Source organism: Nannospalax galili, unplaced genomic scaffold (genome assembly GCF_000622305.1).
Source record: "Nannospalax galili isolate Female #2095 unplaced genomic scaffold, S.galili_v1.0 scaffold1138, whole genome shotgun sequence".
NCBI lineage: Eukaryota > Metazoa > Chordata > Mammalia > Rodentia > Spalacidae > Nannospalax > Nannospalax galili.
The window spans coordinates 1,899,420-1,926,417 of NW_008342297.1; the positions used below are offsets into that span (position 1 = coordinate 1,899,420).

Here is a 26,998-nt window from a genome sequence, read left to right on the forward strand (position 1 = left end):
CTCCCCCCACCCCCTCTCCACCCGCCTGTGCTTTCCCTACCCATTGTCCCACCCACCATAAACTCTGTATCCCATAAAAAACGCTTAGGCCTCCCTGGACATTCTGAACTTGGGATGGACTGAGGTCTCCTCCATCTTTCTCATGGCTGGCCCTGCTTCCTTCCACCAGTTTCTGTCTCCTGGTTGTTTTTAAGAGCAGCAAGCAGTACAGATCTCAGATTCCTATAACTATTTGGGATAATTATCATTTCACTCAAAATGCTTCCAGAGTATTTAGATTCTAAGATAAAGTCTGGAACTGGGGCTGGAAAGATGATTCAGTGGTTAATAGCACTGGCTGCTCTTGCAGAAGACCCGGGTTCTGTTCCCAGAACCCACATGGCGGCTAACAGCTGTCTGTAACTCCAGTTCTAGGGAATCCAGGGAATCCAATGCCCCCTTCTGGCCTCCACAGTCATTGCACAACACAGGTGCATTTACATACCTGCAGGCAATACACTCATACACATAAAAATTCTTAAAAAGTATTAAAAATAGATTATGTCTGGAACTAAGAATAAAAGTAGAAATCTCAACTGACATTGAGATCTCTGGGCCTAAATGACTTAATAACACTCCTCCTTGCCCCAGCATTAATATCTGTTTACTGAGACAAGGTCTCATCTACCCCTTGAAGCTGGTTTCGAACTCCTTATATAGTAAAGGATGACCTTGAACTTTTGATCCTCTTGCTTCTGCCTCCATAGTGCTAGGATTATAGGCATACAACACCAGACTCAGTTTATGCAGAACTTGCATGCTAGGCACACACTCTACCAAATGGGCAACATCTGTAGCCCCATTTCTGATTTTTTGGTATAGTCTTATTGTCAGCCCAGTCCAGCTTCCAGATCCTCCAGCCCAGCTGCCCGAGTATCAGTATTATAAGCATATACTTCCACTCTCAGCTGATACCTGTTCTTTTTGATACATTATTATTCTCTTATGTTATCAGATCAATAAACAGGTGAGTGATCCGATCCCTTTCCCACCTGCCATAAAGGGTCAGGGCAACAACCCTAGAAGATAGATTATTTGCTTGTAGTTGTATATGATATGAGAGCCCTTAGTCTCATGGTGAACTCTGCATTTATCTTTATTTTATGTGTATGAGTGTATTGCTTGCAGGTACGTAATTGCACCTGTGTTGTGCAATACCTGTGGAGGCCAGAGGAGGGCACTGGATTCCCTAGAACTGGAGTTACAGACAGCTATTAGCCACCATGTGGGTGCTGGGAACCTGGGTCTTCTGCAGGAACAGCCAGTGATCTTAACCACTGAGCCATCTATGCATTTTGCGCTTAGAATCAAGGAAGCATGGACAGCTATTGTGACTGGTCAGAAAATACAAGATTCAGGCAGAAACTCTCAAAGCCTGAGTCTGGATTTTTTTGTCCTTCAAACATGCCTTCTTTCTGAGGATAGGCAGGACATTTTTTGGAATTGGTGAAAGGGCAGCACATCTTAATCATATGCAATCAAATAAGGTAGATCAGAGAATTTCTTTTTGTTTTTGTTTTTGTTTTTGAGACAGGGTCTTAGTATGTAGCCCTTGGCCTGGAACTAGGTAGACCAGGCAAGCCTTGAACTCACATTGATCCACTTGCCTCTGCCTCGTCAGTGCTGGGATTAAAGGCATGCACCACCACACCAAGGAGAACATTAAACATTTTGGGTTTTATGTCAGACTAGAAAAAAGAGATTTCTGATTTCTATGATCTGTCTTGGGAAAGAGGAATTCTAGTTTCTGTGGCTCACTTTCAAAGAGAAATAGAGATTGGGTGGGGGCAGAAACAGGAAGACAGGAAAAAAGTAAGAGACAAACTTTGCACTTGAGGCATTTACTTTGAGGTATTGTTTTCTGAGCCCCAACAGTCACAGCTCTGCAGTTCTGTGGCTTCAGTAAATCACTGGCTCTTGCTGAACCTCAGTTTCCCCATCCACAAAATGAAAGCAAATATTATAGCCATTATTATTATTATTCTATTCTCACAAGGAAATGGGGGACGGCATTTTTAACAGCACTAGAATTCTTCACTGGAAGGCCTCCAGTGTGTTATAGTCTGTGAAGGTCCTATGTAGTCTGTAAAGCTTATACTTCAGCTCGTAGCCCTCTGTACTGATGAGCTTAGACTTTTGACCCTTCCATGAGGCATTTCTTAGGGGCTTATAACCACTTCATTTTGTCTGATTTTTTTTTTTAATTTATTTTTTGGTCTTTTTGAGACAGGGTTTTCCTGTAGCCCTAGCTGACCTGAAAAAGAGATCTACCTGCCTCTGCCTCCCAAGTGCACCACAATTCCCGGCACATTTTGTCTGATTTTAATACTTCATTTTTATCAATTGGTTTTCTCATAGCCTGACTTAAAAGTAACCAGAACTTGATATTTTAAGTCTAGGTTATAGAGAAATGGATGGGCAGAGTAAAAGAAGATAGATAGCTCTTCAGAGAGTTGGGGATAAAGAGGCTTTCTGGACCTGGGAGACTCACCTAGCACTCTCCTTTCTTTAGCCATACAGGCTGTGTTCAGAACATTGGAAAGCCTGGTTTTTAAATTATCTGGGACAGGAAATAAAAGTTTAGAGACCCAGCTGTCTGCCCTCTGTAGAAGTCCTCTTGGTTGAGGAGTTTAGTGCCTTCAAATAAGCTCACTGGGCAGGTGGTGACATTTGCCCTGGACAAAGAGGAGACCTGCTTCCTCACTTCCTTCCAGTCCTGTGTCATGGCAGCTTCTCAGGCAACCTACCCAGACTCCCCTGTTCATGCCATCATTGTAATTAGCCTCCTAGCCCCCTTCCTCTGTTCTGCTCTTTCTTTAGTTTCAGTGCTTTGAAAAAAATTTTGTCTTGCTCCCCACTAGAATGTAACTGGATAGAAACCATTATTTGTTCTCAAATGTATCCTGAGCACCTAGAAGAGTAGATGTCTGCTAAATACTTGTTGGATCAAAGAATTCTGGCCTCCTTTCTCCTTATTTCCAATACCTTCTTCATGTTTATGTTCCACTGTTTCCATCAACTTGGATTTCTTCTTGACAAAAATAAGTGAAAATTTATGAAAAGGACTACAATTACACACCGTTATAAGCCATTTAGAAAAGAAAAGGATGGGCATATTTCTTTGGAAATGTCATGTTTGAAAGGCTTTGTGGTTTAAAGGGAGTCAGTTAATCTTTGTGGCTACAAAGGCCCGAATATAGTTTCTCAGTCATATTTCAGTTCAGCCTCCCACCCTGCTTTGTAATGGTCAGAGCTATCTAAAGTTGAATACATGCCTAATGAGGCATGAACTCTTTCACTCATGCTCCAACCCATGTATGCAAGATGTGGGTTGACCTGTCTCATTGACCTGGGTTTGGAGGCATTTAAGGATCACATTTGGACTGGAGGGAGCTTCTAAGAATAGTGATTCTATGACTGTGGTCTCTGAACTGATATAGAGTGATTTTTTCAGGATTTATTATTAAGCAAAAGAAGCAAAATAAAAGTATAATTTGAATATTTTTATAAGGAAGAAGTAGAAAATTTATATATATGTATACACACACACATAAAATATTATATCAGGGACTGAGGATGTAGTTCAGTTATAGAGTACTAGCCTAGAATATGTAAGTCCCTGGGTTCAGTCCCTAGCAATACAGAGAGAGAGAGAGAGAGAGAGAGAGAGAGAGAGAGAGAGAGAGAGAGAAAGGGAGGGAGGGGGAGGGAAGGGAGGGGAAGGAAGGAAGGAAGGAAGAAAGGAAGGAAGGGCATAGGTCAAAAATGGATTAAATGATTAAGTATAGGGGACAGGAAAGCAGGGTGGGAAGGATAGAGAAGAAGGAAGATTTCTCTGAGTATAATTTGATTTTTGAAACATTTAAAAGTTTAGATATTTAACAATAAAATTAAATCTAAGTACCAAGGAGGCTGAAGCCAGAGGATTCTGAGTTCAAGGCTAGCCTTGCTACGTAGTAAGACCCTGTCTCAAAAAATAAACCCATGTAAAAAGTTTTAAATAAATATAAAGGGGAAATGAAAACAAAATTTCTAAGGTTGAGATGAAACAAAACCAAATAGAACTGACATTTATCAAATGTATAGCATTGGCAGTAAAGAATTAATTCAATTAATTTTTGAGTTCTCTGAGTATTATACATACACCCTTTAAAAGTGTTCTCTAAGGATAAAACTACAAGCAAGTCTTAAGCAAGCAGGTTTGTAGTTACTAGTGGTATTTTTGGGGATTGGGATTCTGATAGTATTAGGAATACTGAGGCCACTGGGAGCCAGGTTGTCCCTGAGAAAAGGAAGATGTGAATATGGAATGGGAAAGGGTGACGAGGAGTCTGTGATATTAGCTTTCCCTTGTAGTATCAATAGGAATTTATGGATTAGGTTAAAAACAGAATAAAATGACTTTTTTAGGCTAAGGTGATCATATATCAACAAATTCATATGATTTTTATAATTTTTTAATTAAAATTTTTGTGTATTTCGAACAGAACACCTCAGTCAATCTTAATCATCTTTTTACCCCCTTCCCCACTGGCATCCTTCCATAACCCCCCCACTGGAATTCATACATTCTGTCATTTGTGTTAAGGCATATTGTGTCAAGTTAGTGTTCCCAGATGTTCCTCAGTACAAGTTCCTCTAATGAAGTCTAGTCAGCCTGTCTGGAGTCCCTCGCTTTAGGAAGATCAGCCCTTTCTCATCCAGCACTAATCAGTTGCCAATATTTCTTCAGCTAAGATTGGGGTCAGCTGTCCATTTCTCCAGTTCTATGCTGGGTTTTGGTCTGCCTGAGTTTGCATGGGACTTGTGTATGCTGACACCATTGCCATAGAATCATATGAGCAGGGTCCCAGGAGCTTGTAGGGCTCTATTTCCATATGGTCATGCACCTCCTCCCTGGCTCTTCCAATCTTTCTGCCCTCTCTTCCTCAGTGGTCCCTGAGCCCTGGGTGTCCAAGGACCGGCATTCTGCAGACACTCGATCTCTATGTTTTGGCCATTTGTGACCTTTTGTGTTCCTGGCCCTCTGTTGCATGAGGAAGTTTCACTAATGAGAATTGAGAGATTCGTTAGTGTCCTCTTCTTTACCCCTGTTCTATGTTCCATGCACCTTCGGTATAGAGGTTGCATTTTAGATGTGCCACTTAGGCTTGGGCAATTCACAGATAATGCCTGTGTGTGACCAATTGTGGTACTCTGTAATGGTCTCCATCTGCAAAAGAAGCTTCTTTGGTGAGTGGTGATTGGGATATTTGTCTGTAAATATAAGAATACATATTTTGTACATAGTAAGAAATTATATTAGTCTGGTGATGTGATAGTCTTGGAGTTTTCTCTAAGATCTATGACCTCTCTAGCCATGTATATTCGTCTGTGTTACAGTATTCCACATGAATCCATGTACATAGCTGAAGGCTACATAACAAGAAACAGTGCCAGACAGGAGAAACCTTCCTTTGAGTTGTTGGCCAGGGTAGTCCAAGAGACTCCTAAAATTACACAGGCTATTGCCACAGCCCTGGATTACCTCCCAGAACTTGAAGGTAAGACCCTATTGCTGAAGACAGGACATACTTCAGACACAGGACTTGGAGCAATGGATCTGAAACTGACCTGGAAACCACTTCCCATGAAGGCTACCTCTCATATCTTTGGAAAGTACTATGCCAAATAACCATGTCAGTGACCGGCACAGCATACGACATTGGTACAGCCCATGGTACTTTGATCTTGGGGACAATCAACAGCTACCTAATTGAACTAAAAAGTCATATGATTAAACTAATACTTCCTGATTGTTGTCTGAAAGGACCTAGAAGCACTGTAACCTCAGGAGTAATAAACAGACCTATCTAGTATCCTGTCTTGATTTTTGTAGCTAGGCAAAGGGGACATAACTACCAGATAAATGTACTGATTAGATTCAAGGTCAGGAAGAAGATACTTGAAGACTTTTGGAGACAGTTGAAGATACTTATGTATAATTTCTAAATTGGGTGATGGAATTATGACCTTCTTGGTTTAAACTATAGTGTTGTGTTACTACAGAAAGGCCCTTAGTCTTAAAAACAAAACAAAACAAACAAAAAACCACATACTGAAGCATAGAAAGGTAAAGTGATCTCTGCTGCATAATTTCAGTTGTTTAGATGTAAGGAAAGGAGGAGCCAGAAGATGAAGCAAAAATGACTAAATGGTGGCTTTACTGAGTCTTGGGGGAGGGGCAGGGTTTTGCTGTGAAGCCTAGGCTGGCCTTGAACTCATGTAGCCCAGGCCTGCTTAAAACTCTGTTTTTCTTCCTGTGTCTCCTAGCTGCTGGAATTTCAGCTTTGAACTACTGGGCTTTACGCTGAATCTCAATAGAGTTCTTACTGTTATTATTTCAGTGTTCTTAGAAATTCAGGGGAAGGTTAGCTTCAGCACATTATTTAAACCATGGCTTTCCTGGCCGGGCCTGGTTCCCACAACATCAGGCTAGGGTCGAGCAAGAAGTTCAGTGAGTGAGTGAGGAATGGAATGGAACATGGGATGCCATTTCAGTCTATTCTGAGTCCCATAGCATCCCTGTCCTATAGAAAGTCAAAGAACCTACTAATCATATTCACTTGTCAGACTTTCCCCAGCACTTGAAGCTGCCCTCTGTGGAGCCACAGTTGGAAAATCCCTGTGGAACAAGGGGCCTTCCCATAGTGCTGTGTCATTTCTTTCTGCCCACAGTGTGGCTTCATGAGTGTCACTTCATTACCAAGTGGCAGGTAGAAGAAAAGGCTCCGTGCAAATGGACCATGATCACTTAGCACTCTTAATAGGCCCTAGTTTTACTGTTTCAAAAAATCTGGAATTTGTGTCAGACATGTTAGCATAAGTGTGTCAGTAGAACTGTGAAGAACTGAAGTCAAGGTTTTAGCAGTTGCCAGTAAGAAAGTAACAGATGCTACATCCCAGGGTAAACGGGCCTAACTTTGACTGGTGATTCCAGCTCAGTGTGGAAGTGACAGATGAATCCAGCCTCTGACTTTACTAGAAGGCCTTGAGCTCAGAAGGCTGGACTCTGTGGTGGTACTCTTGGGAACACAGTACCATGGATGAGTGCCCCAGCTCTTTTTCTATTTCTCCTGCTGTGTTTTACATAAGAATTTCTGTTTTCTCTATTAACTGTGATACCATCTAACTAAGAAAGTCTTGAGGTAAAATTTTTACTCTGTATCCTCTTAAAGTTATTTCTTAGATTTTTTCCATTCCTTTTCACCCATTCACCACCATTGACCCAGATCTTTCCCACCAGAATTGCTTGCTCGCAAGAAGACAAGCCCAGAGTCACGGACAAAGGAGAACCTCTATAAATTTTATTCATCTGGAAATAGTCCCCAGACCACAGTTTGTAAAACACTGTTTTATGAGAAAAGAAGATGGGATGAAGACAGAAAAGGACACCCTTGGAAAAAATAACACTGTGGTGTGACCACAGAATCCCATGCCAGGAAGTCATGAGTTCTAATCCTAAATGTGTTTCACAAGGTACAGTGGCAACACTGAATGGAAAAGTGCTAAAGAGTACCCTTTGGTCATTTTTTCATTCATCTCTCTAGAAACATTCATTACATATGTGCCTTCAGTGTTACAAATACAAGCCAAAACAGAGCCAGACCTGATATTGGCTCCAGCCTGTCATGGTGGTAAGACCTTTACATAAGTTAGCACCAATATATCAAGGAGAGAGGCCAGTTCCAGCAGAGAGGTGCAGGTCACAAGCATGCATCGAACATGGAGGGGGACATAGCTTCCGCTCTGTGGAGTCCGGGGATCCCTGAGGGAAAGATGGTATTGCAGTCAGCTCTTTAAAAGCAAGGTGGGTCTTAGACTTGAAGATTGGTAAGGAAAGTGTCCCAGTACAGGAACAGCACAAACAATGGTCTCTCAAGACCAGAGTTTATGTACATATTAGGAATGTATACTCTATCTAGAAAAGTGCCTGGAGGGCTTTGAATCTTCAGCTGAATTACTTTTTTTCTTTAAGGAACTCATTAAGAGGTTTGACCATACATGCGCGTTATGATAATTAATCTGGCAACAGCCATAACTTAGAACAATTTCTATGATAAAGTAGGGGCCATGGCCAAAATCCAGTGAGGTAAAAGTGACCAAGTACTATGGAGACTAGGCAGCTGCTTCCAGCTGAAAGAGGGTAGAGATAATGGTACCTTGAGGGGACAGAGGAGACAGGGTCATGGAGAAGGTGAGTGACAAAGGAGCAGAAATCCTTCTGTACCTTTATTTCCTGGGGCTCTTGGCTGGATTATAGAAGGCTTTTAATTATTATTCAAGTGTCCTTTTCTAGAACCAATGACTTTGAGGAACACAGACTTAGAAGTTCACTGTTCCTTTAAAAAGTTCTAAGCCCCTCAGTCACATGCCTTCAGAAACTGTAGTTACATAACTGTTGCTCAGAATTAGAATTCTGCAGCCTCATGAACCAGAGTCTCATTCTCTCCCCACCTGGCACTTTATTTTCTGTGGGTCAGGTTTAGCTTCTTTCTAACTATTGTTGCAGAACTCTTTAAATATTTGGTCCCTCAGGTTCTAAAAGCTGGCAAGCTAGGCTGCTCCCTGCAGGTTATGAGACCAAAGCCTTCCAGAAAAGAAGCCAGTAAAATCCCAAGCACGTTACCAGAGTATAGCAGCTGGAATGCCCCCTTGCCCCATCCCCATCCCGTGCAGCTGAACTTCTAGCCACTGTGGCCAACAACCAGGCAGAGCCCTCACATACCACATCATGGCTGATTTGTAATCATGGCGATGACAATGGTTAAGTTAAATCACTTGAGTCTCAGCATTGAGGACTGGGGCTTATCAGGGTCACTCACTGTTCCCCTCTCAGTTTGCTGTAGAGAACAAGTTTATAGTTCACTCCTGCCTTGTTAAGAGCACTGAATTAGTACAATTTTCATGTGACAGGAAATCATACTCTTTTTGATTTGTTTTCAATCATTTAAAAATGCAAAACGCTGAGGTTAGCTTGCTGGCTGTTCAAAGACAACAGGCCATACTTGGCATACAGACCCTGCCCTGGGCAAGGCTTGAACATCTCAGTTTTAGAGTAAGAAGCTTTCCTGAGTGCTGTTCATGTGTTTGTTTATTTTGGGTTGGGGGGGTGGCTTTTTGAGATAGGGTCTCACTATGTAACCCTGGGCTGCCCTGAAATTTGCTATGTTGACTGAACTGGCCTTGAACTCACAGAGATCCACCTGCCTTTGCCTCCCAAGAGCTAGGATTAAAAGCGTGCACTACCACACCTGGCTCATTGTTCACTTGTAATGTAGACTTTTATGTTTCTGGCTTAAAAGCAGATAAAACAAACAAAAAAGATCATAAAGGGGAAAAAGTAGGACTTTCCTCAGAAAACAGCTGTGGGCCTTTCCAGGAAGACATTTACAAACTAACTGTAGAAGCCTTATTCTGTTACAGATGACTGGGTCTGTTAGGCAAAATGTCTTAGTGGGAATTATCCTTCATTCATTGTATTCATAGAAATAAAAGTCTCAAAGTTCCTGGAGACATTTAAGAAAACTTCTTAGTTAACCCTCCCAGTAAACTAGTAAATCCTGCCACTCTCAAACTAACAGCATTCTTTTTTATTTTGACCTAGAGGGACAGTCTTTCAACTTCTTATGATGTCATTATGATGAAAGAAAAAGGACCAAACTGTCCCTTCTATCCTATGTGACATGTCAATCTTAGTTACACAGGTATTTTTATTGAGTACTCTGTGTTCCTAAACCCAGGTTTTATGGGGGAGGAAAAAAAAGAGGAGCAGTGTGTCCTTCCTTTACCTTATGAGCCAAGTTCCTCCCCAATTGTAGAACCTGTTACCGTGGATTCTCAATTTAATCTTTCTGGCACTTCCTGCTACCATTCAACTCTCATTAGTCACAGCCCTTGTATTTCAGGCACTAGGAATATGGTGCTGGGGAGTGTGCTTTCCAGGAGAATTCAGTATTTCTCTGTTTCTGTAGCATTCTTTTTTAATAGCCTCCTCAACCCCCTGTGGAGCTGTGAGTTAAATACAGGTTGCACATGCTAGGAAAAAATGCCATTACCACTGGACTATATTCCCAGCCCAGTAGATGGTTAGGTGTTAGGTGATGACCCAGCCTTCCTAGGACTGTTCCCCAAATATATTTGGTGCCTCCACCTGTTTGGCACTTACCTTTCCTACCTTCTCTTCTGAGTGTCCCAGTAAGTACATAGTTGTGCCAAGTCTGTGGTGTTAAAGGCATTGACTGTATTACACACAAGGAATCTAAATAAATGCTGTAATAAAGCCAAGTACCATTATAAGAAATATTATATTTTCTAATGAACACTTGGCTTTTGATTAGGGAAGAGTCTCCACAATGTTAATTTTTTTTCCATTAATAAAAGGAATACTTCAGTAAAAAAAAAATCTAAATGTGTAAAAGCATAAAGGGAAAAACGTAATCTACAATTCTATCACTCACTGATCACCCTGTGAGCACTTAACAATTTTTTTTTACTTTCCTCAATTTAAAAGTCATAATTTTTGTCTGGGAGAGGGTGTAGTTTAGTTGGTAGAATGCTAACCTAACATGCACAAAACCTTGGATTCATTCCCTAGCACCAAGTAAGCAATCCCAGTACTGGGGAGGTAGAAGAACAGAAGTTCAAGGTTGTCCTTGGCTACATATGAAGTTTGAGGCTACTAGCTTTGGATACGTGAGACTCAGTCTCAAACAAAAAACAAAACAAAACAAAAACACCACCCAGAACTCACACTCCAGATGCCTCATGGCCTCTTGCACCAAACCCATCTACAGCTCCCAAGGATTTTGCTCCAGGATCACAGCCCATATGGCCTCCTGCAGCAAGTTAGGGAACCCTTGCTCTCCTGCTTAAGCCCAGCTAGACCCCTCCTCAACCCCTCCCAATCTACTGCACCAGGAGCCCAGCCCAAAAGGTCTCCTGTACCCTGCTTCCTCTGCTTAGGCCCACCTACACTCCCCGAAACCATGCTCCTGCACCAGGCCTGCCTACAACTCCCAGGAATCTTGCTCTAACTGCTCTTACTATGGCCTCCTGCAGCAAGAAGGAGACCCCAGCTTCTCCTGATTAGGCCTACCTACGTAGCTCCAAAGCATCTCACACAAACCCACAGAGGAAAACAGGCATCTCAAATCTACTAAGACTTAGTCTCTCCTGGACACTGTAAACACCGCCACTGATTTTAAAGCTAGTTAGGCATTATTTAATCTCCCCACTTTCTCTCCCTGTCTAACCCTTCCACCATGGTCTCCCCATTTAAAGTCTCCCCATTTTCCCCATTTATCCCTTGATAATGCCAATCTTCTGTGGTCCCACCTCTTGAGATCCTTCTTTCCCTTTATCCCCAAGGTTCCTTGTTATAACCCCCCCCCCATTTAAACAGCCCCATTTCTCCCTTAGTAGCACCTGTCTCCTACTGTTCTCTCTCAGGTTCATTCTTTTCTTTTACTTCCCTGGTTCCTTTTCATTATTCTGGTTCCTGCAGTTACTACTCATATATAAGGATTTGGTGCTAGGATCCACATATGAAGGAGAACATACGTTGTTTGTTTTTCTGAGTCTGTGTTACTTCACTTATATAAGTTCCTAGTTCCATCCATTTATCTGCAAGACACAGGATTTGGAGCAATAGAGCTGGAATTGACCTGAAACCACTTCCCCTGATCTCTGTTTTCTACATAACCCATTCATTGGTGAAGCTTTCCACTGAGGTTTTTATTTGGCTAATTGAGTTTTTCATTTGAGCATTATCTCAGTTTGGGTTTCTTCAGCAACTGGATTTTGTTGAATTCTATTTTCATATCTTGGATTGACTTCCTTATTTCATTCATCTCTTGGAATATATTCATGTTCACTTTAAGTTGTTTGAACATACTTATAATTCATTTGAATTCTTTGTCTGGAAGTTCTTCTAGATCATTTTCATTAGGTGCCATTATTATGGGGTTAGTAATTTGTGGAGGAGACATGCTGTCTTGGTTTTTCATGCTGTTTCTGTTTCTGTGTTGGGACTTGCACACCTAGAGTAATTTGTTGGTTGAATTCTTTCTTTTTCTTTTTAAGTTTCCTTTCTTCTTTCAGTGGTGGTGTTCATTTGTTATTTTTTTAACTGAATTTTGTGTATTTTACACAGAACATCTCAAACCATCTTAATCATCTTTATTCCTCTGTCCCCACTGGCACCTTCCCATGCCCCCGCCACTGGAACCCATGTTCTCTGTCATCCGTGTTAAGGCCCACTCACTGTGTCAAGTCAGTGTCCCCAGATTTTCCCCAGTGCAAGTCCATCCACTGAGGTCTAGTCAGCCTATCTAGAGTCCCTTTTTAGGAAGATTAGTTCTTTCTCACCTAGCAGTAATCAGTTGCCAATATTTCTTCAGCTAAGATTGGGGTCAGCTGTCCATTTCTCCAGTTCTATGCTGGGTTTTGGTCTGCCTGAGTTTGCATGGGACTTGTGTATGCTGACACCATTGCCATAGAATCATATGAGCAGGGTCCCAGGAGCTTGTAGGGCTCTATTTCCATATGGTCATGCACCTCCTCCCTGGCTCTTCCAATCTTTCTGCCCTCTCTTCCTCAGTGGTCCCTGAGCCCTAGGTGTCCAAGGACCAGCATTCTGCAGACTCTCGATCTCTATGTTTTAGCCATTTGTGACCTTTTGTGTTCCTGGCACTCTGTTACATGAGGAAGTTTCACTAATGAGAATTGAGAGATTCATTAGTGTCCTCTTCTTTACCCCTGTTCTATGTTCTGTGTGCCTAAGGTATAGAGGTTGCATTTTAGATGTGCCACTTAGGCTTGGGCAATTCACAGATAATGTCTGTGTGTGACAAGTTGTGGTACTCTGTAATGGTCTCCATCTGCAAAAGAAGCTTCTTTGGTGAGTGGTGATTGGGATATTTGTCTGTAAATATAAGGATACATATTTTGCACATAATAATAAATTACATTAGTCTAGGGGTGTGACAGTCTTGGGGTTTTTCCTCTAAGATCTATGACCGCTCCAGCTATGTGTATTGGGTTATGTTTACAGTATCACACTTGAGTTTCCTCCCATTGAGTTGGCTTTTAGTCCAATTAGGTAGCTGTTGATTGTCCCCAAGATAAAAGTGCCACTACTGCACCAATGTCATATGTTGTGCTGGCCATTGATGGTGGTTATTCGATCTTGAAGCTGGTGTTGGACTGTAAATTGATGTTTTCCCTTGGCACCTTCATATTGCTCTTCAAAGCTATGAGAACTAGCCTTCAGTGAAAATGATTTCAGGTCAGTTCCAGCTCTATTGCTCCAAATCCTATGTCTGAAGTATGTTCAGTCTTCAGTAGTAGGTTCTTACCTTCAAGTTCTGGGAGGCCATCAAGGGCTATGGCAATAATAGCCTGTGTAATTTTGGGACTCTCTTGAACCACCCTGGCCAACAACTCATGAAAGACAAAGTAGAGGAACTGGATTGCCCAATAAAGGTCAGTGATAAATATAAATATAAATACATATATATGCACACATATATATATGAGAACAGAATGTGGGAGAGCTCTGGGACACCACAAAAAGACCTAGCCTTCAGATTGTAGACAGAAAAAAAGAATACTGTAGTGAAGGCATAGAAAATGTTTTCAATAAAATCATGGAAGAAAAATTTCCAAACTTAGAATTGCCCATCCAGGTGCAAGATGCCTACAGAATGTAGGTAAAAAAGACCAGAAAAGAAACTTCCCATAATATATTATAGTTAAAACATGAAAAACACGGAATAGAGAAAAGCTGCAAGAGAAAAAGGTCAAGTCACATATAAAGGCAGGCCCATCAGAATAATATCTGATTATTTGACAGAAACATTTAAAGCCAGAAGGACCTGGAGAGATGTATTCTAAGTTCTGAAAGACAGCAATTGTCAACCCAGACAATTATATCCAGAAAAACTATTAAAATTGAAGGAGAAATAAAAGCATTTATGACAACTAACCTAGCTTTCCAGAAGATACTAGAAGGAATATTGGCTTGAAAAGAAGGATAAACACACTCAAGAGGTGGCAGGGAATAAATAAACAGTTCCAGAACAGCTTGTCAAAAGAGGTCTTAAGAAAACACCACAAAGCAACAAAATGAGAGCTCAGCATGATGGCACACACCTTTAAAATCCTAGTACTAAGGAGGCAGAGCCAGATAGATCTCTTTGAGATCAGAGGCCAGTCTGGTCTACATAGCCAGTTCTAAGCCAGCTGGGGCTCCAGTTGATTTTTGAGACAGTTCCGTGGGCTGCTGAGAAGACCATATATTCCTTAATGTTTTGGTAGAAGAGTCTGTAGGTGTCTATTAGGTTCATTTGATTTATGATGTCATTTAATCCCAGTACTTCTCTGTTTGGGTTCTGTCCAAAAAAAAAGACAAGAATTAATACACATGGTTCAATATAACTACTTTATCAAATGTTTTTGCTCTTTGAGAACAATAGTAACTCAATATGAGTGGTCTCAATTCCCCTAATAAAAACACACAGACTAGCAGATTGAATTAAAAAACAAGCTCCGGGGCTGGAGAGATGGCTCAGCGGTTAAGAACACTGGTTGTTCCTGCAGAAGACTTGGGTTCAAATCCTAGCACCCACATGGCAGCTAACAACTGTCCGTAACTCCAGTCCCAGGGGATCCAACAGTCTCTTCTGACCTCCGTAGGCATTGCACGACATGGGTGCACTTACCTACATGCAGGCAATACACGCATACACATAAAATAAAAATAAATTAAAAAAACAAAACAGGATCCATCTTTTTGCTGCCTCCAAGAAATACCTTATTATCAACTGTCACCTTAGAATAAAAATATAAAGATATTCCAAACAAATGGAACTAAGAAACAAGTAGGTGTAGCTATTCTAATACCTGACAAAGTAGACTTCAGACCAAATCTAGTCAGAAGAGATAAGGAGGGTCATTTCACACTCATTAAAAGAATAGTATAATTCTAAACATATACACACCAGACACAGGTGCACCCAGTTTCATAAAGCAAATACTGTTAGATCTAAAGCTGCCTATTAACCCAACACAGTGACAGGGGGTGACTTTAATATGCTGCTCTCACCAGTAAGACAGGTCACCTGGACAGAACCCAAACAGAGAAGTACTGGGATTAAATGACATCATAAATCAAATTAACCTAATGACACCTGCAGACTCTTCTACCAAAACATTAAGGAATATATGGTCTTCTCAGCAGCCCATGGAACTGTCTCAAAAATCAACTGCATATTGGGACATAGAGCAAGTCTCGACAAATATAGGAAAGTTGAAATAACATCGTGCATTCTATTCTGACCACAATAGACTAAAGCTAGCTATCAGCAGCAATGGAAACTACAGAAAGTACAAACTCATGGAGACTAAACATACTACTAAATCAAGGTCAAGGAAGAAACCAAGAAGGAAATTTCAAAATCCCTAGAATTGAATTAAAATGAAAACAGAACATCCCAAAATCTGTGGGGCACAATGAAAGCAGTCCTAAGAAGCAAAGTTTATAGCACCAAGTCCCCACATTAGAAAATTTGAGAGATATCAAATTAATATTTAGTGATGTACCTGACGGCCTTGGAAAAACAAGAATAACATTCAAAAAGACTAGATAGGAAGAGATAATAAAAATCAAGGCAGAAATTAATGAAATAAAAATGAAAACAATACAAAGAATCAATGAGATGAGTTTGTTCTTTGAAAAGATTAACAAACCTTTAGCCAACTTCCCTAATTAATAAAATTGTAGATTAAAAGGGAGATATTACAACAGATGCTAATCAAGTTCAGAGACTCATAAAGACATACTTTAAAAATTTATATTCCACCAAACTGGACAGTAAATACATGATTTTATAGATGCATTTTACCTACCAAAATTAAATCAAGATGAAGTAAATCATTTAAACAGACCCATAAAAATCAAGGAGATAAAAGAAGAATTAAAAATCTCCCAGATAGAAGCTAGAAAGTTGTCTCAATGGTTAAGATCACTGACTGTACTTGCAGAGGACCTGGGTTTGGTTCCCAGCACTCACATCGCAGGAGCTAACAACCATCTGTAACTCCAGTTCCTGGTGATACAGTGCATGATATGGAGTGGATGCACTTACATACATGCAGGCAAAACACCCATATACATAAATAAAAATAAATTAAAATTTTCTTTAATTATTAAAAAAAATCTCCCAAATAAAAAAGCCCAGGGCCAGCTGGATTCAGCATAGAATTCTACCAGACCTATAAAGAAGAACTAACGCCAGTGCTCCTCACATTATTCTGTAGAATAAAAAAAGGAACACTTCCAAATTCTTTTTACAGAGGCAATTTTATCCTGGTACCAACAGCAACAGATACTCAACAACAACAAAAGGAGTATTATAGGCTAATCTCTTCAATGAACATAGACAAAAAACATTCTCAATAAAATACTTGCAAACCAAATTCAAGAACATATCCAAAAGATATCATCCACCATAAGCAAATCAGCTTCATCCTAGAGATGCAGAGATGGTTCAGTATACATGATCAATAAATATAATCCATCACATAAATAAACTCAAGGACAGAAACCACACAAACATCTCTCATTAGATGCAGAAAAGGCCTTTTACAAAATCCAGCTCCTTCATGATAAAAGCGCTATAGAATCTGGGGATACAGGGAACGTATCTGAACACAATAAAGGCAACATACAACAAGCCCTCAGCCAACATCATGTTAGAGAAACATTTCCACTAAAATCAGGAAGAAGTAAAGGATGCTCACTCTTTCCATTCTTGTTCAGTGTACTGCTTGATGTCTTAGCTAAAGCAATAAGACAAGAGGAGGTAAAGAGGATCCAAGTAGGAAAGGAAGAAGTCAAAGTGTCCATATTTATAGATGATTTGATTCTATACATAAAGGAACCAAAAGACTCCATCAACTAGAAAACTAGGGCTGATAAACACATTCAGCAAAGAAGTAGGATATAAAATTAGCACATAAAATTCAGTAGCCTTCCTATATACCAGTGGTACATATACGAGAAAGAGATCAGGGAAGCAATCCCATTCATAACAGCCTCAAAACGTATTTATGGATCTTAAAATAAATCTAACCAAGGAAGTGAAAGACGTGTACAATGAAAACCTTAAGACACTGAAGAAAGAAATTGAAGAAGATACCAGAAGATCGAGAGATCTCCCCTGTTCGTAAATTGGTAGGATTAATATTGTGAAAATTCCATCCTACCAAAATCAACCTATAGAGTCATTGCAATTCCCATGAAATTCCCATGCAATTCTTCATAGAAATTGAAAAAAAAAATCTTAAAATTCATATGTAAACACAGAAGTCCCAAGGTAGACAAAACAATAAAAACACTGCTGGAGATATCACTGTTCCTGATTTCAAGTTATACTACAGTGCTATTGGAATAAAGAGAGCATGGTACTAGCATTAAAATAGACATATTGATCAATGTCATAGAATTGAGGAGCCAGACATAAGCCCATGCTCCTATAACCACCTTATTTTTTGACAAAGAGGTGAAAAATATATATTGGAGAAAAAACAACATCCTCACCAAACGGTGCTGGTCAAACTGGATGGACAATTACATGTTGAAGAATGAAGCAAGATCCTTATCTCTCACTTTATGCGCGCGCGCGCACACACACACACACACACACACACACACACACAAATTCTAAATGGATCAAGGACCTCAACATAAGACCTGATAGCCTGAATATGTTAGAGGAGAAAGTAGGGAATGCACTTCAACTTAAAAGGCTCAGGAAAGGACTTCCTGAACAGTAGTACCCCAGTAGCATAGGCATTAATACCTATGAGACCCATGAAGTACAAATGAGACCCATGAAATTAAAATACTTCTGTACAGCAAAAGACACCATCATTTGAGTGAAGAGGCACCTACAGAATGGAAAAGAATCTTTACCAGCTCTACGTCTGACATAGGGGTTAGTGTGTAGAGTATGCAAAGAACTCAGAAAACTAAACACCTAGAGAGCAAACAACCCAATTAAAAATTGGGGCATGGAACTAAAACAGCAGGTTCTCAAAAGAAAAAGTTAAAATGGCTGAATAATATTTTTTTAAGTGTTCAACATTGCATACATGAGTTATAGAGCAAACAAGTAGAAATCAGGCTGATACTGACCTCAGAGCTTCACCTCTACTGCCCAGCTTTCATAGTGCTTGCAGGTGCTACGCATGCTACTGGGAGAGAAAATTAATCATCACCCTTACCCAGCTGTAAACCCTGAAGGCTGCAACAACTGGCCTGGCAAGATATACCCACTGGTGCAATAGTGACACAAATATTATGAGAGTAACCAACCACTTTCTAATTGAATTAAGACCTGCTTCATAAAATGGAGCCCATACCTGACATTGATAGGAGGCCTAGGAACCTGTGACTAGACAGGTCACAGGCCATGGGGAGAGCCTAATACTATTATTCTGCTAAATAGATATAGTATTAAACTGATTTCTAATGACTTATTGTTATAATCATAGATTAATGCATTTTGAACTCTCACCAGAGGAGCTTCTTTATGCAGAAGATGGTAATTAACACAGAAAACCATAACTGGCCAACATGCATAGAATAAGAGGCTGCAAAATGCTTATCTCTGAATAGGACACCTATATCAAACTTCTGCCTCCCAAGGCCAAGGGATCATTGAGGAAGATGTGGTCAAAAGATTGTAAGAGTCAGGTGGGATAGAGGACCACAGGGAAACAGAATTTTCAGACAGTTGGGCAGTTACTCATATGAACTCACAGCAGTGGTGTCAGCATGCCCATAAGCTCAAGCCAGAAAGAATCCTAGCATGGATGTGGGCAGGTGGATATGAAAGCCCAGCCCTACCTAAGGAACTGTTGGCAACTGATGGCTGTGGGGAGGGGAGAGCCAGTCTTGTTTAAGGGTGAGATCCTTGGTAGGTTGACCAGACTCCAGTGAATAGACCCATACTTAAAGGCATTTGGGACATAAGTTTGACTCTATCAGCGTGTGTGTGTGTGTGTGTGTGTGTGTGTGTGTGTGTGTGTGTCTTAGAGTACATGAAATTAGGCAAGGGATAGTAATGGAGTATAAATGGGGGAGGGGACCTAAATGTGAGCAAAATATAATTATAAAATTCACAAAAATTCAATAAAAAGTTCAGCATCCCTAACTAGCAGAGAAATGCAAATTAAAACTTCTCTGAGATTTCATCTTACCCCAGTCAGAATTGCTACAATTAGAAAAGACAACAAGGGGCTGGAGAGATGATTAAGAGCACTGGTTGCTCTTGCAGAGGACCTGGGTTTGAATTCCAGCACCTATATGGTGGCTAACAATTGTCCTAACTCCAGTTCCAGGGGATTTGACATCCTCTTCTGACCTCCTCAGGCATCACACAACATGGATGCACTTAGATACATGCAGACAATACACTCATACACATAAAATAAAAATAATAAATAATTAAAAAAAAAAAGACAACAAATGCCGGCATCAATGTGGGAAAGGATGTAGAGAAAGGGCAACACTTACTCACTGCTGGAGGAGTGCAGACTAGTGCAGCCACTATGGAAATCAGTGTGATGGTTCCTCGGAAAATGAGAAATAGATCTACCACATGCTATAACCATACCATTCTTCAGCATATTCCCAAAAGGCTCAATACCCTGCTACAGAGACACCTACTAATCCTTGTTCGTTGCTGCTTTGTTCACAATAGCCAGAACATGGAAACAACCTAGATAACAAATTGATGAATGGGTAATTTAAATATGGTACAGAATATTATTTAACTATAAAGATAAATGAAATTATAAAATTCACAGATAAATGGATAGAGCTGGAAATATTCTAAGTGAGGTCACTCAGACCCAGAAAGACAAACACCACAGTCTCTCTCATATGTGGATGCTAGATTTGAATCTTTAGAATTATATGTTATAATTGGTGTACCAATAGAGGTTGGGAAACTAGTAAAGGGCCATGGGATGTTAAAGGAAGTAAGCTAGAACACAGATGTTATGAACAGGGAAAGAGGAATAGTGGAACAGGAAAGGTTAAATGGGGTAGAGGATGGGCAGGCAGAGTAAAGGAAGGAGTGAGGAGAGGGATATGTAACATTAAAGAACTTTGAAAATGCCATATGGAAACCTGCTGCAGACGCTTCCTAAAATATAAATGTATACATATATAAAAGGAGTTCAAATCATACTACCCTATAAGGGGGGGATGCCCTCCAAGACACCATAGGCTATCAAATGAAAAGCCCAGTGGGGTCAGTGGGGTCCTGTAGATCCTCCCCCCAAACATTAAAGGCTACCATCATTGTTCCTGGTCACCCTCCAGAACCTGATGGTAAGACTTTGTTGCCAAAAACACCACATACTTGAGTCATAGGACATGAAGAAATCAAGCTATTTCCAGCCTGGAAGTTTCACCCCCACTGGCTAGTTTTCATAGTACTTGAAGGTTCTATGCACACTACTGCGTGGAAAAGTAATCAGTAATCCTACCCATCTGTGAAATCTGCGAGCTACAATAATGACTGTTCATGGTACAACAGTATCATGAACATTATGGGGGTAACCAACCACTTTTGGGTGACATTTAAAGCCCAGTCTAGAAGAGAGTAGGAATGGGTAGGTTGGTAGGCATCTTACGTGGAAAATGAGAATATTCTGGCCCTGAATAGATTAAGTGTGAGATGTATCTAAGGACACTATGTGATGATAAATTGGTATGGGCTGCTTGAGGGTGAGCTTGAGTAATGTATGTGGCCCTCCCAGGGACACAAACTGCTATTTGGGCTATTTATGAGTAGAATTGTATTGTGGTTAACAATGTTAGCTATGTAGCCCCTAGGGGATTTTCGTTTGTTTTGTTTTGTTTTGTTTTGTCTTTTTGAGACAGGGTCTCCCTGTAGTCCCAGCTGTCCTTAAACTCACTAATTCTTGGATCCTGTCCCCATGTCACAATGAGCCAGATAACATTCTTTGGTACATTCCATTTACTGAAGATGAGAAAAGGAGCAGGAAACCACCTGTAGCTGATCCTTGAAGGACCCACTCCCATTCACCCCACAGATAAGGGAGCAGAATAAAATCGGACACTCAAGAGGATCTAACTAAGAAAACTGGCGTGTCTTGTCACAAAGCTCTTCTTGGAAAACTTTTTCTTGGAAGCCACCTCCTTGCTCCCTGACCATACCTCTTCTCTCTCAGGGCTTGGGGGAGATGATATCAGGTCACAGACAGGAAGAAGGCAGTCACCCTCTGTCACTTCCCAGTCTCACATTTCTCCCTCCTCAGAGAAAGTTATTATAGACATTCTCTTCAACAGTCACATGTGCAACATGAAGTGGTGTTCACTGCTCTGCAACACTGAATTGCGTTTCTATTATCTGTGTCATTTGTGCTAACTGTATTTTATATCTTTCCTAGAAAAGACTGTATCTTCACCATTGATCCATCAACTGCTCGAGACCTCGATGATGCCCTCTCCTGCAGGCCACTCACTGATGGTAGGATGGAAATTTCTCTGCTGTTCTGTATGGCAGGCAACCTGCATTCCCATGTGTTTTTCAAGGTCTCCTTGTGCTTCCTAGACAGCTCAATGGTCAAGGATAGGTTTGCTTCATTCCTGAACTTCCTATACAACCCAATGGTTGAACCCCTGTGGAGGCTCTGGTGAAGAATGAGAAATGCCCTCACTGGGGCTCTTCATGGGCCTTAGAAGAGGCAGTTGTGAGAGGAAGAGCTACTTCTAGGCCTTGGCTTTTGTGTACTCCAACATGGGTGTGAGGAACAGTAGGAAGAAAGCCCCTCCAGGCTTTGCCCAAGAGACTGAAGTTTCCTGCAAGCTCAGGGCACTGAAGGGGTCTCTCTGAAGACCTGCTGTGCATGGGCAGCAGGCACACCCCTGTGGGAAATGTCTGTGCAGGCCTGAGCTACAGAAGCCCAGTTGCTCCTCGTAGCTCTTTATCTATCAAACAGATTGTGAATTAAGATTAAGGCCTCTAAACATTCTTCAGAGCTGTTACTAGGAAAGAAAAGGCAGTATCAAAGGCATTGGTAGGTGTAGTAGAAAAGAAAGCAGCAGCTGATTCTCAGAGGATGTGTGAAGGGTGTGAGGAGAATAAACCTCATCAGTTCTATCCTCATGCCCCAGATGTGCTACTTGTAGTCTCTAGCTACTTCTGGCCCCTTCTCTAGAGGGTGTCAGTGACTGCTATAGCTCAGTTTATTCTCAGAGATGGCCATGGACTAACACAGCCTTTGATAGCTTGCCCATTAGGTGTGTGTACCCTTCTAGTGTCAGTCTGCCATAGAGCATTGAGGACCCACATTCAAAGTGTTCATCTCCTATCTCCCTGATACAAGCCTCTGTATGTAATCCTTTACTATAACAGGCAGTGATGTTTAGTAGGCACAAGGCCTAGAGACAGAACACATTGCCTAAAAATGTTCAGCTTCTTTTAGTAGGACCGTCCTCCAAAATACCTATGGATAAGATTGTTCAGCACATGCGCACGCTCTCTCTCTCCCCCTCCCTCCCCCGACCCCATCAGATGCAGGGCTTCATGTATGCTAGGTACATACTCTACTACTGAGCTATATCCCCAGCACAGCGTTTTCAATTCTGTATTTCTAGAACCCCAAATTCGAGCAGCTTATTTACAAAAGTAAACTCTGGCTCAGTGTGGTATATTCTGAGCAATCTCTGCTGTGTGAAGAGACTTGGGCAGGCCTGCTTTATGTGCAGAGTCCACTCCCCAAAGCACCAGTGTGAAAAGTGCCCAAAAGCCTGGTGACCCTGTGCCTTCCTCCCCATGGGGTTACAACTCTGCTCTCTTAGTGGTTGAATGGTTGAGAACAGTTGCTTAACTTGTTCTGTCCTGTTTTATGGTTATCTATGGCAGAAGTCTAGTATCTGTTTTTCCATCTCTACTGGCCTCCAACTCTTGAACTTACAAGAATATCATCTCACTCACTCTATAGAAGCTTCCTGTCTAGTGTACAAGTATGTAGGCAAAAGCTTCATGGAAGAAATGAATAAAAGATAGAGCCAGAAAGGTAGATTGGGGCAAAGAATGTGCTTTGTGTGTCAGACAGTGGAAAGCCTCAGAGATTTTGTTCAGCAGGAATTCAGTCAAAGTGAGAGAAATAATCTAGCAAAGGATGGATGGAGAGAGGAAGTAAGGCAGGAAATGAGTCAGAGAAACTTTGCAGTCATGTAGGCATAAGCACCTGGACTAGAGATGGGGGCAAGGTCCGTGAGTGGTGGACAGATGTGAGGAAGGGATAATGATAGCAGAATTTACAGAAACAGGCCTTTGAGTAGAGAGAGAAAAACCAGAGATGGTGTTCAGGTTCACCCTGGATGATGAGCAGCTACCCACAGGTAGAAACTGGAAAGCCAGGAAGGCATGCTTGTTTGGGAGAGGGGATTGTATGGAGTTGTCTGTCTCATAATATGTATTTATATGAATTGCTGAAAATCTTTTATTGTGTGTGTGGCCTTTTGAGACAGGGTCTCCCTGTAGCCCCAACTATCCTAGAACTTGCTATGTAGACCAGGCTGGCCTCAATCACATAGAGATCCTCTTGCCTCTGGCTCCAGAATGCTGGGATTAAAGGCATACACCACCATACCCAGCACTGCAAATCTTTTCTAAAGGAGGTCGAGAATAAATAAGCTGAATAGATGGAGTCATAAAACGGCATGCAAGAGAGTCTCAAGAAAAGTAAGCAACACACCCAAATGCAAATAGTGATCTTATTAGGATGATGGGATCATAAGTGATTTTCCTCTTTCCTCTACTTTCCAAATTTTTATAATGTGGTAATAATAGCTTTATAATGAAAAAAAATTTGCAATAAAAAAATTATGAGGTGCCAGAAATCACAAGCTGCCCAGTAGTAGACTACTGCACCAGGTGATCAGACCCCTTCTATGTGCTTGATGTTTCTTGCATTCCAAGAGGACAGTTGACATCTGTGCATTTGGCAGGGCTACAGTGAAAGGACATTGAAAAGAAGCCAGAGACTAGGGAAAGGCCCAAGGTGGTCAGCCAGGCATTTCTACAGTGGCACTGCTACGGTTGGCGTCTGTGGCAGCAGAGTCTGCCAGGGCCATTCATCCAGGGAGATGAAAAGTGAAAGGGCAGGTCCAGCTTGGATTGGGATGAGGTTGGCTAAGTTCAGGTTCCATTAGTTACCAGTTCATGTCAGTTCCTACTTAGAGGAAAAAATGTTTAATGTTTCAAAGAGCAAATAATGTTTTCTGGTCATATTTATGTCATCTGTAGCCATGCTTATTTAAAGAAAATACTGTATAAAAGTTATAGTTTCCTTTGGTCCCATAGAAATCATCTGAATGAAACTTCTATTAAAAATAAAATATTACAGCTGGGCGTGGTGGCACATACCTTTAGTCCCAGCACTCGGGAGGCAGAGGCAGGTAGATCGTTGTGAGTTCAAGGCCAGCCTGGTCTACATAGTGAGTTCAGGTCAGCTGGGACTACAGGGAGACCCTGTCTCAAAAAGACAAAAAAATAAAATAAAATAAAATATACAGACAGCTATAGTCTGTTCAGGGTTCATGCTTCCTTTCTTAGAATTCTGATGGAGGCCCAGGTCTTTCCCAGTATCTCTCAGGTGCAAAATATAGAGAATTGATTGTCCAAAGTAGTTAAAATTAGTTTAAAAGCAGAGGAGGAGTGTCATTACCTCCTGTGCTGCCCCCCCATGACCTGTGATTCATTCCTTTCTTCGGCCTATAAACATACCTAAGGGGAAGGAACTCTCCCATGAGCATTACCCAGCAATGTTGATTCTTTCATTTTTGCTTAAGAAAATAGTTAATAAAGAGTGGTATTGTAATGATAACCCAGACTCTGATGACAGTAAATCACACTGTTGGGTGTTTTATGATTGTAACAGATCACTTGCAACACACCTCACAGTTGACCTCACTACTCAAGTGTGGGAATGCCACAGTTGTCAGATCACCCTCTGCTTTTTTAATTACCTCTGCAGCATCTATTTTATTGAATATCCAGATTGCATTTGAACTTTCTACCTTAAAGGCAACCCATTCTGCCATAAGATTTTGTGACTCAGGAAATCCTTCCTTGTAATGTTCAGAAATACTGTTATCTTTCTGTAATTTCCCTTGTTAGACAAATACAGTGTCTCATTTGAAAACCCTTCAGATTCTAAAAGAGTTATCATATTATATTCCAAGTTGTAACAGCTCAGCTAAGAAACCTAAATATTCTTCTGTATCTTGTGGTTTATGAGGTATGAATACATTTGCCATGTCATGGAGTCTTTTCTGTGTTTGTGAAGTTTGAGGTACGTGACTCCTGGCTGTCTAGGTCTGCAAGCTGTCTACTAGGCAGTTCATTTTTATTGGATAGAATTTGAACCTTGGTAATAGGTGGCCACTCTAATAAAGTAACCATTACTGCTTCTCTGTAGTGTCAAAGAGAAAATTGTCAACTAGACAGGACAGGACCCTTTTTAAAAAATATTTTATTTATTATTTTTATGAGTACGAATGTATTGCCTGCCTGCATGTATTGCACCTGTGTCGTGCAATGCCACGGAGGTCAGAAGAGGGCTTCAGATTCCCCTGGAACTGGAGTTAAGGACGTTTCGTAGCCACCATGTGGGTGCTAGGAATCGAACCTGGGTCCTCTGCAAGAGCAGTCAGTGCTCCTAACCACTGAGCCATCTCTCCAGCCCCAGGACAGGACCTTTTAAATAAAAAATCTTTAGTTGATTAACGATCCCACTTACAGCATCTTGCTTCTGTAATACTTTATTCTCTAATGCTTGCTCTGTTATTGAACATGACAGGATTATCAGGCAGGCCTTAGAAGTGAGTGGGCTCAAGAGGTAAATGGCTGCTAATAAATGTGGGCTTCCATTTGCAGTCATGAAAATGTCCTGGAATTTCATGGTGGGCAGTTGCACAGTTTTGTGAATGTGCTAAAACCACTGAGGGAAAATTAGTAAAGAATGAATGAATAAATGAAGAATGAGAAGAAGTAAATGAACAATCTGAATCTTCTTAGCTTTGATGTTTTCTTGAAATTGGAATGTATACTTTATCCACAGTCTAGTAGGGATTTTAATAGAATGTCTGTTTGGATACCCTCAGTCACATCCTTGTCTCCTCCTGGCTGCTTTCATTGCTGAAGCATAAAATCTCAACTCAGGGTGCCCAACCCTCTGCATAAGCACTTGCCTACATTTCCCATCCCCAAATTTGACTCAGTGAAAGAAGTACCCTCCTCCTGCCTCTGGAGAGAAGAGTACCTGGGGAAACGGAGCAGACCACTTCCAGCCTGAGCACCAGAGTAGCTCCTGTCTAGACTGCCTGTTAACTTCCTGAGTGCTAAACTGTCCTCATTTCTTTTCTTATGGCAGTGATAAAAATACCCTTGCAAAAGCAACTCAAAGGAGAAAGTTCAAGGGTACGTCAAGGCAGGGAAGTCAAGGCAGCAGGATCTTGAAGCAGCTGGTTGCATCATATCCACAGCCAGGAAGCAGAGAGCAGTGAATCCTAGATTTCTCCTTTTTATAGCCCAGAACTCAAGCCCTAGGAATGGTGCCGCCCACTTTTAGTGCAAGTCTTCCCACCTCAGTTAACCTAATCAACATAATCCCTCGTAAACATGCCCAGAGGGTAAATAACCCTTCTCAGATGCCTGGAGGCTTGTCTCCTAGATGATTTCCAGATCCTGTCAAGTTGACAATTACCACTAACCATCATAGATAGAAGTTTTTCCTTCCCTTCCCTCCCCTCCCCTCCCCTCTCCTTCCCTTTTCCCTTCCCTCCCCTCCCCTTTCCTCCCCTTCCCTC

At 41.2% G+C, this 26,998-nt stretch overlaps 1 protein-coding gene across 5 annotated transcripts in view; it reads left to right on the forward strand.

Annotated features, from left to right (window-relative positions):
• Dis3l2 (DIS3 like 3'-5' exoribonuclease 2) overlaps window positions 1-26,998 on the forward strand; it is a 506,284-nt gene that overhangs the window by 330,524 nt on the left and 148,762 nt on the right. For all 5 annotated transcript variants that reach the window (XR_003850358.1, XM_029565942.1, XM_008838082.3 and 2 more), the window contains exon 10: window positions 21,568-21,647. Coding sequence is in view for 4 of the 5 variants with exons in the window: in XM_029565942.1 (XP_029421802.1) it covers window positions 21,568-21,647 (80 nt within the window). In the remaining variant the exon portion in view is untranslated. The remainder of the gene's footprint in view (window positions 1-21,567; window positions 21,648-26,998) is intronic.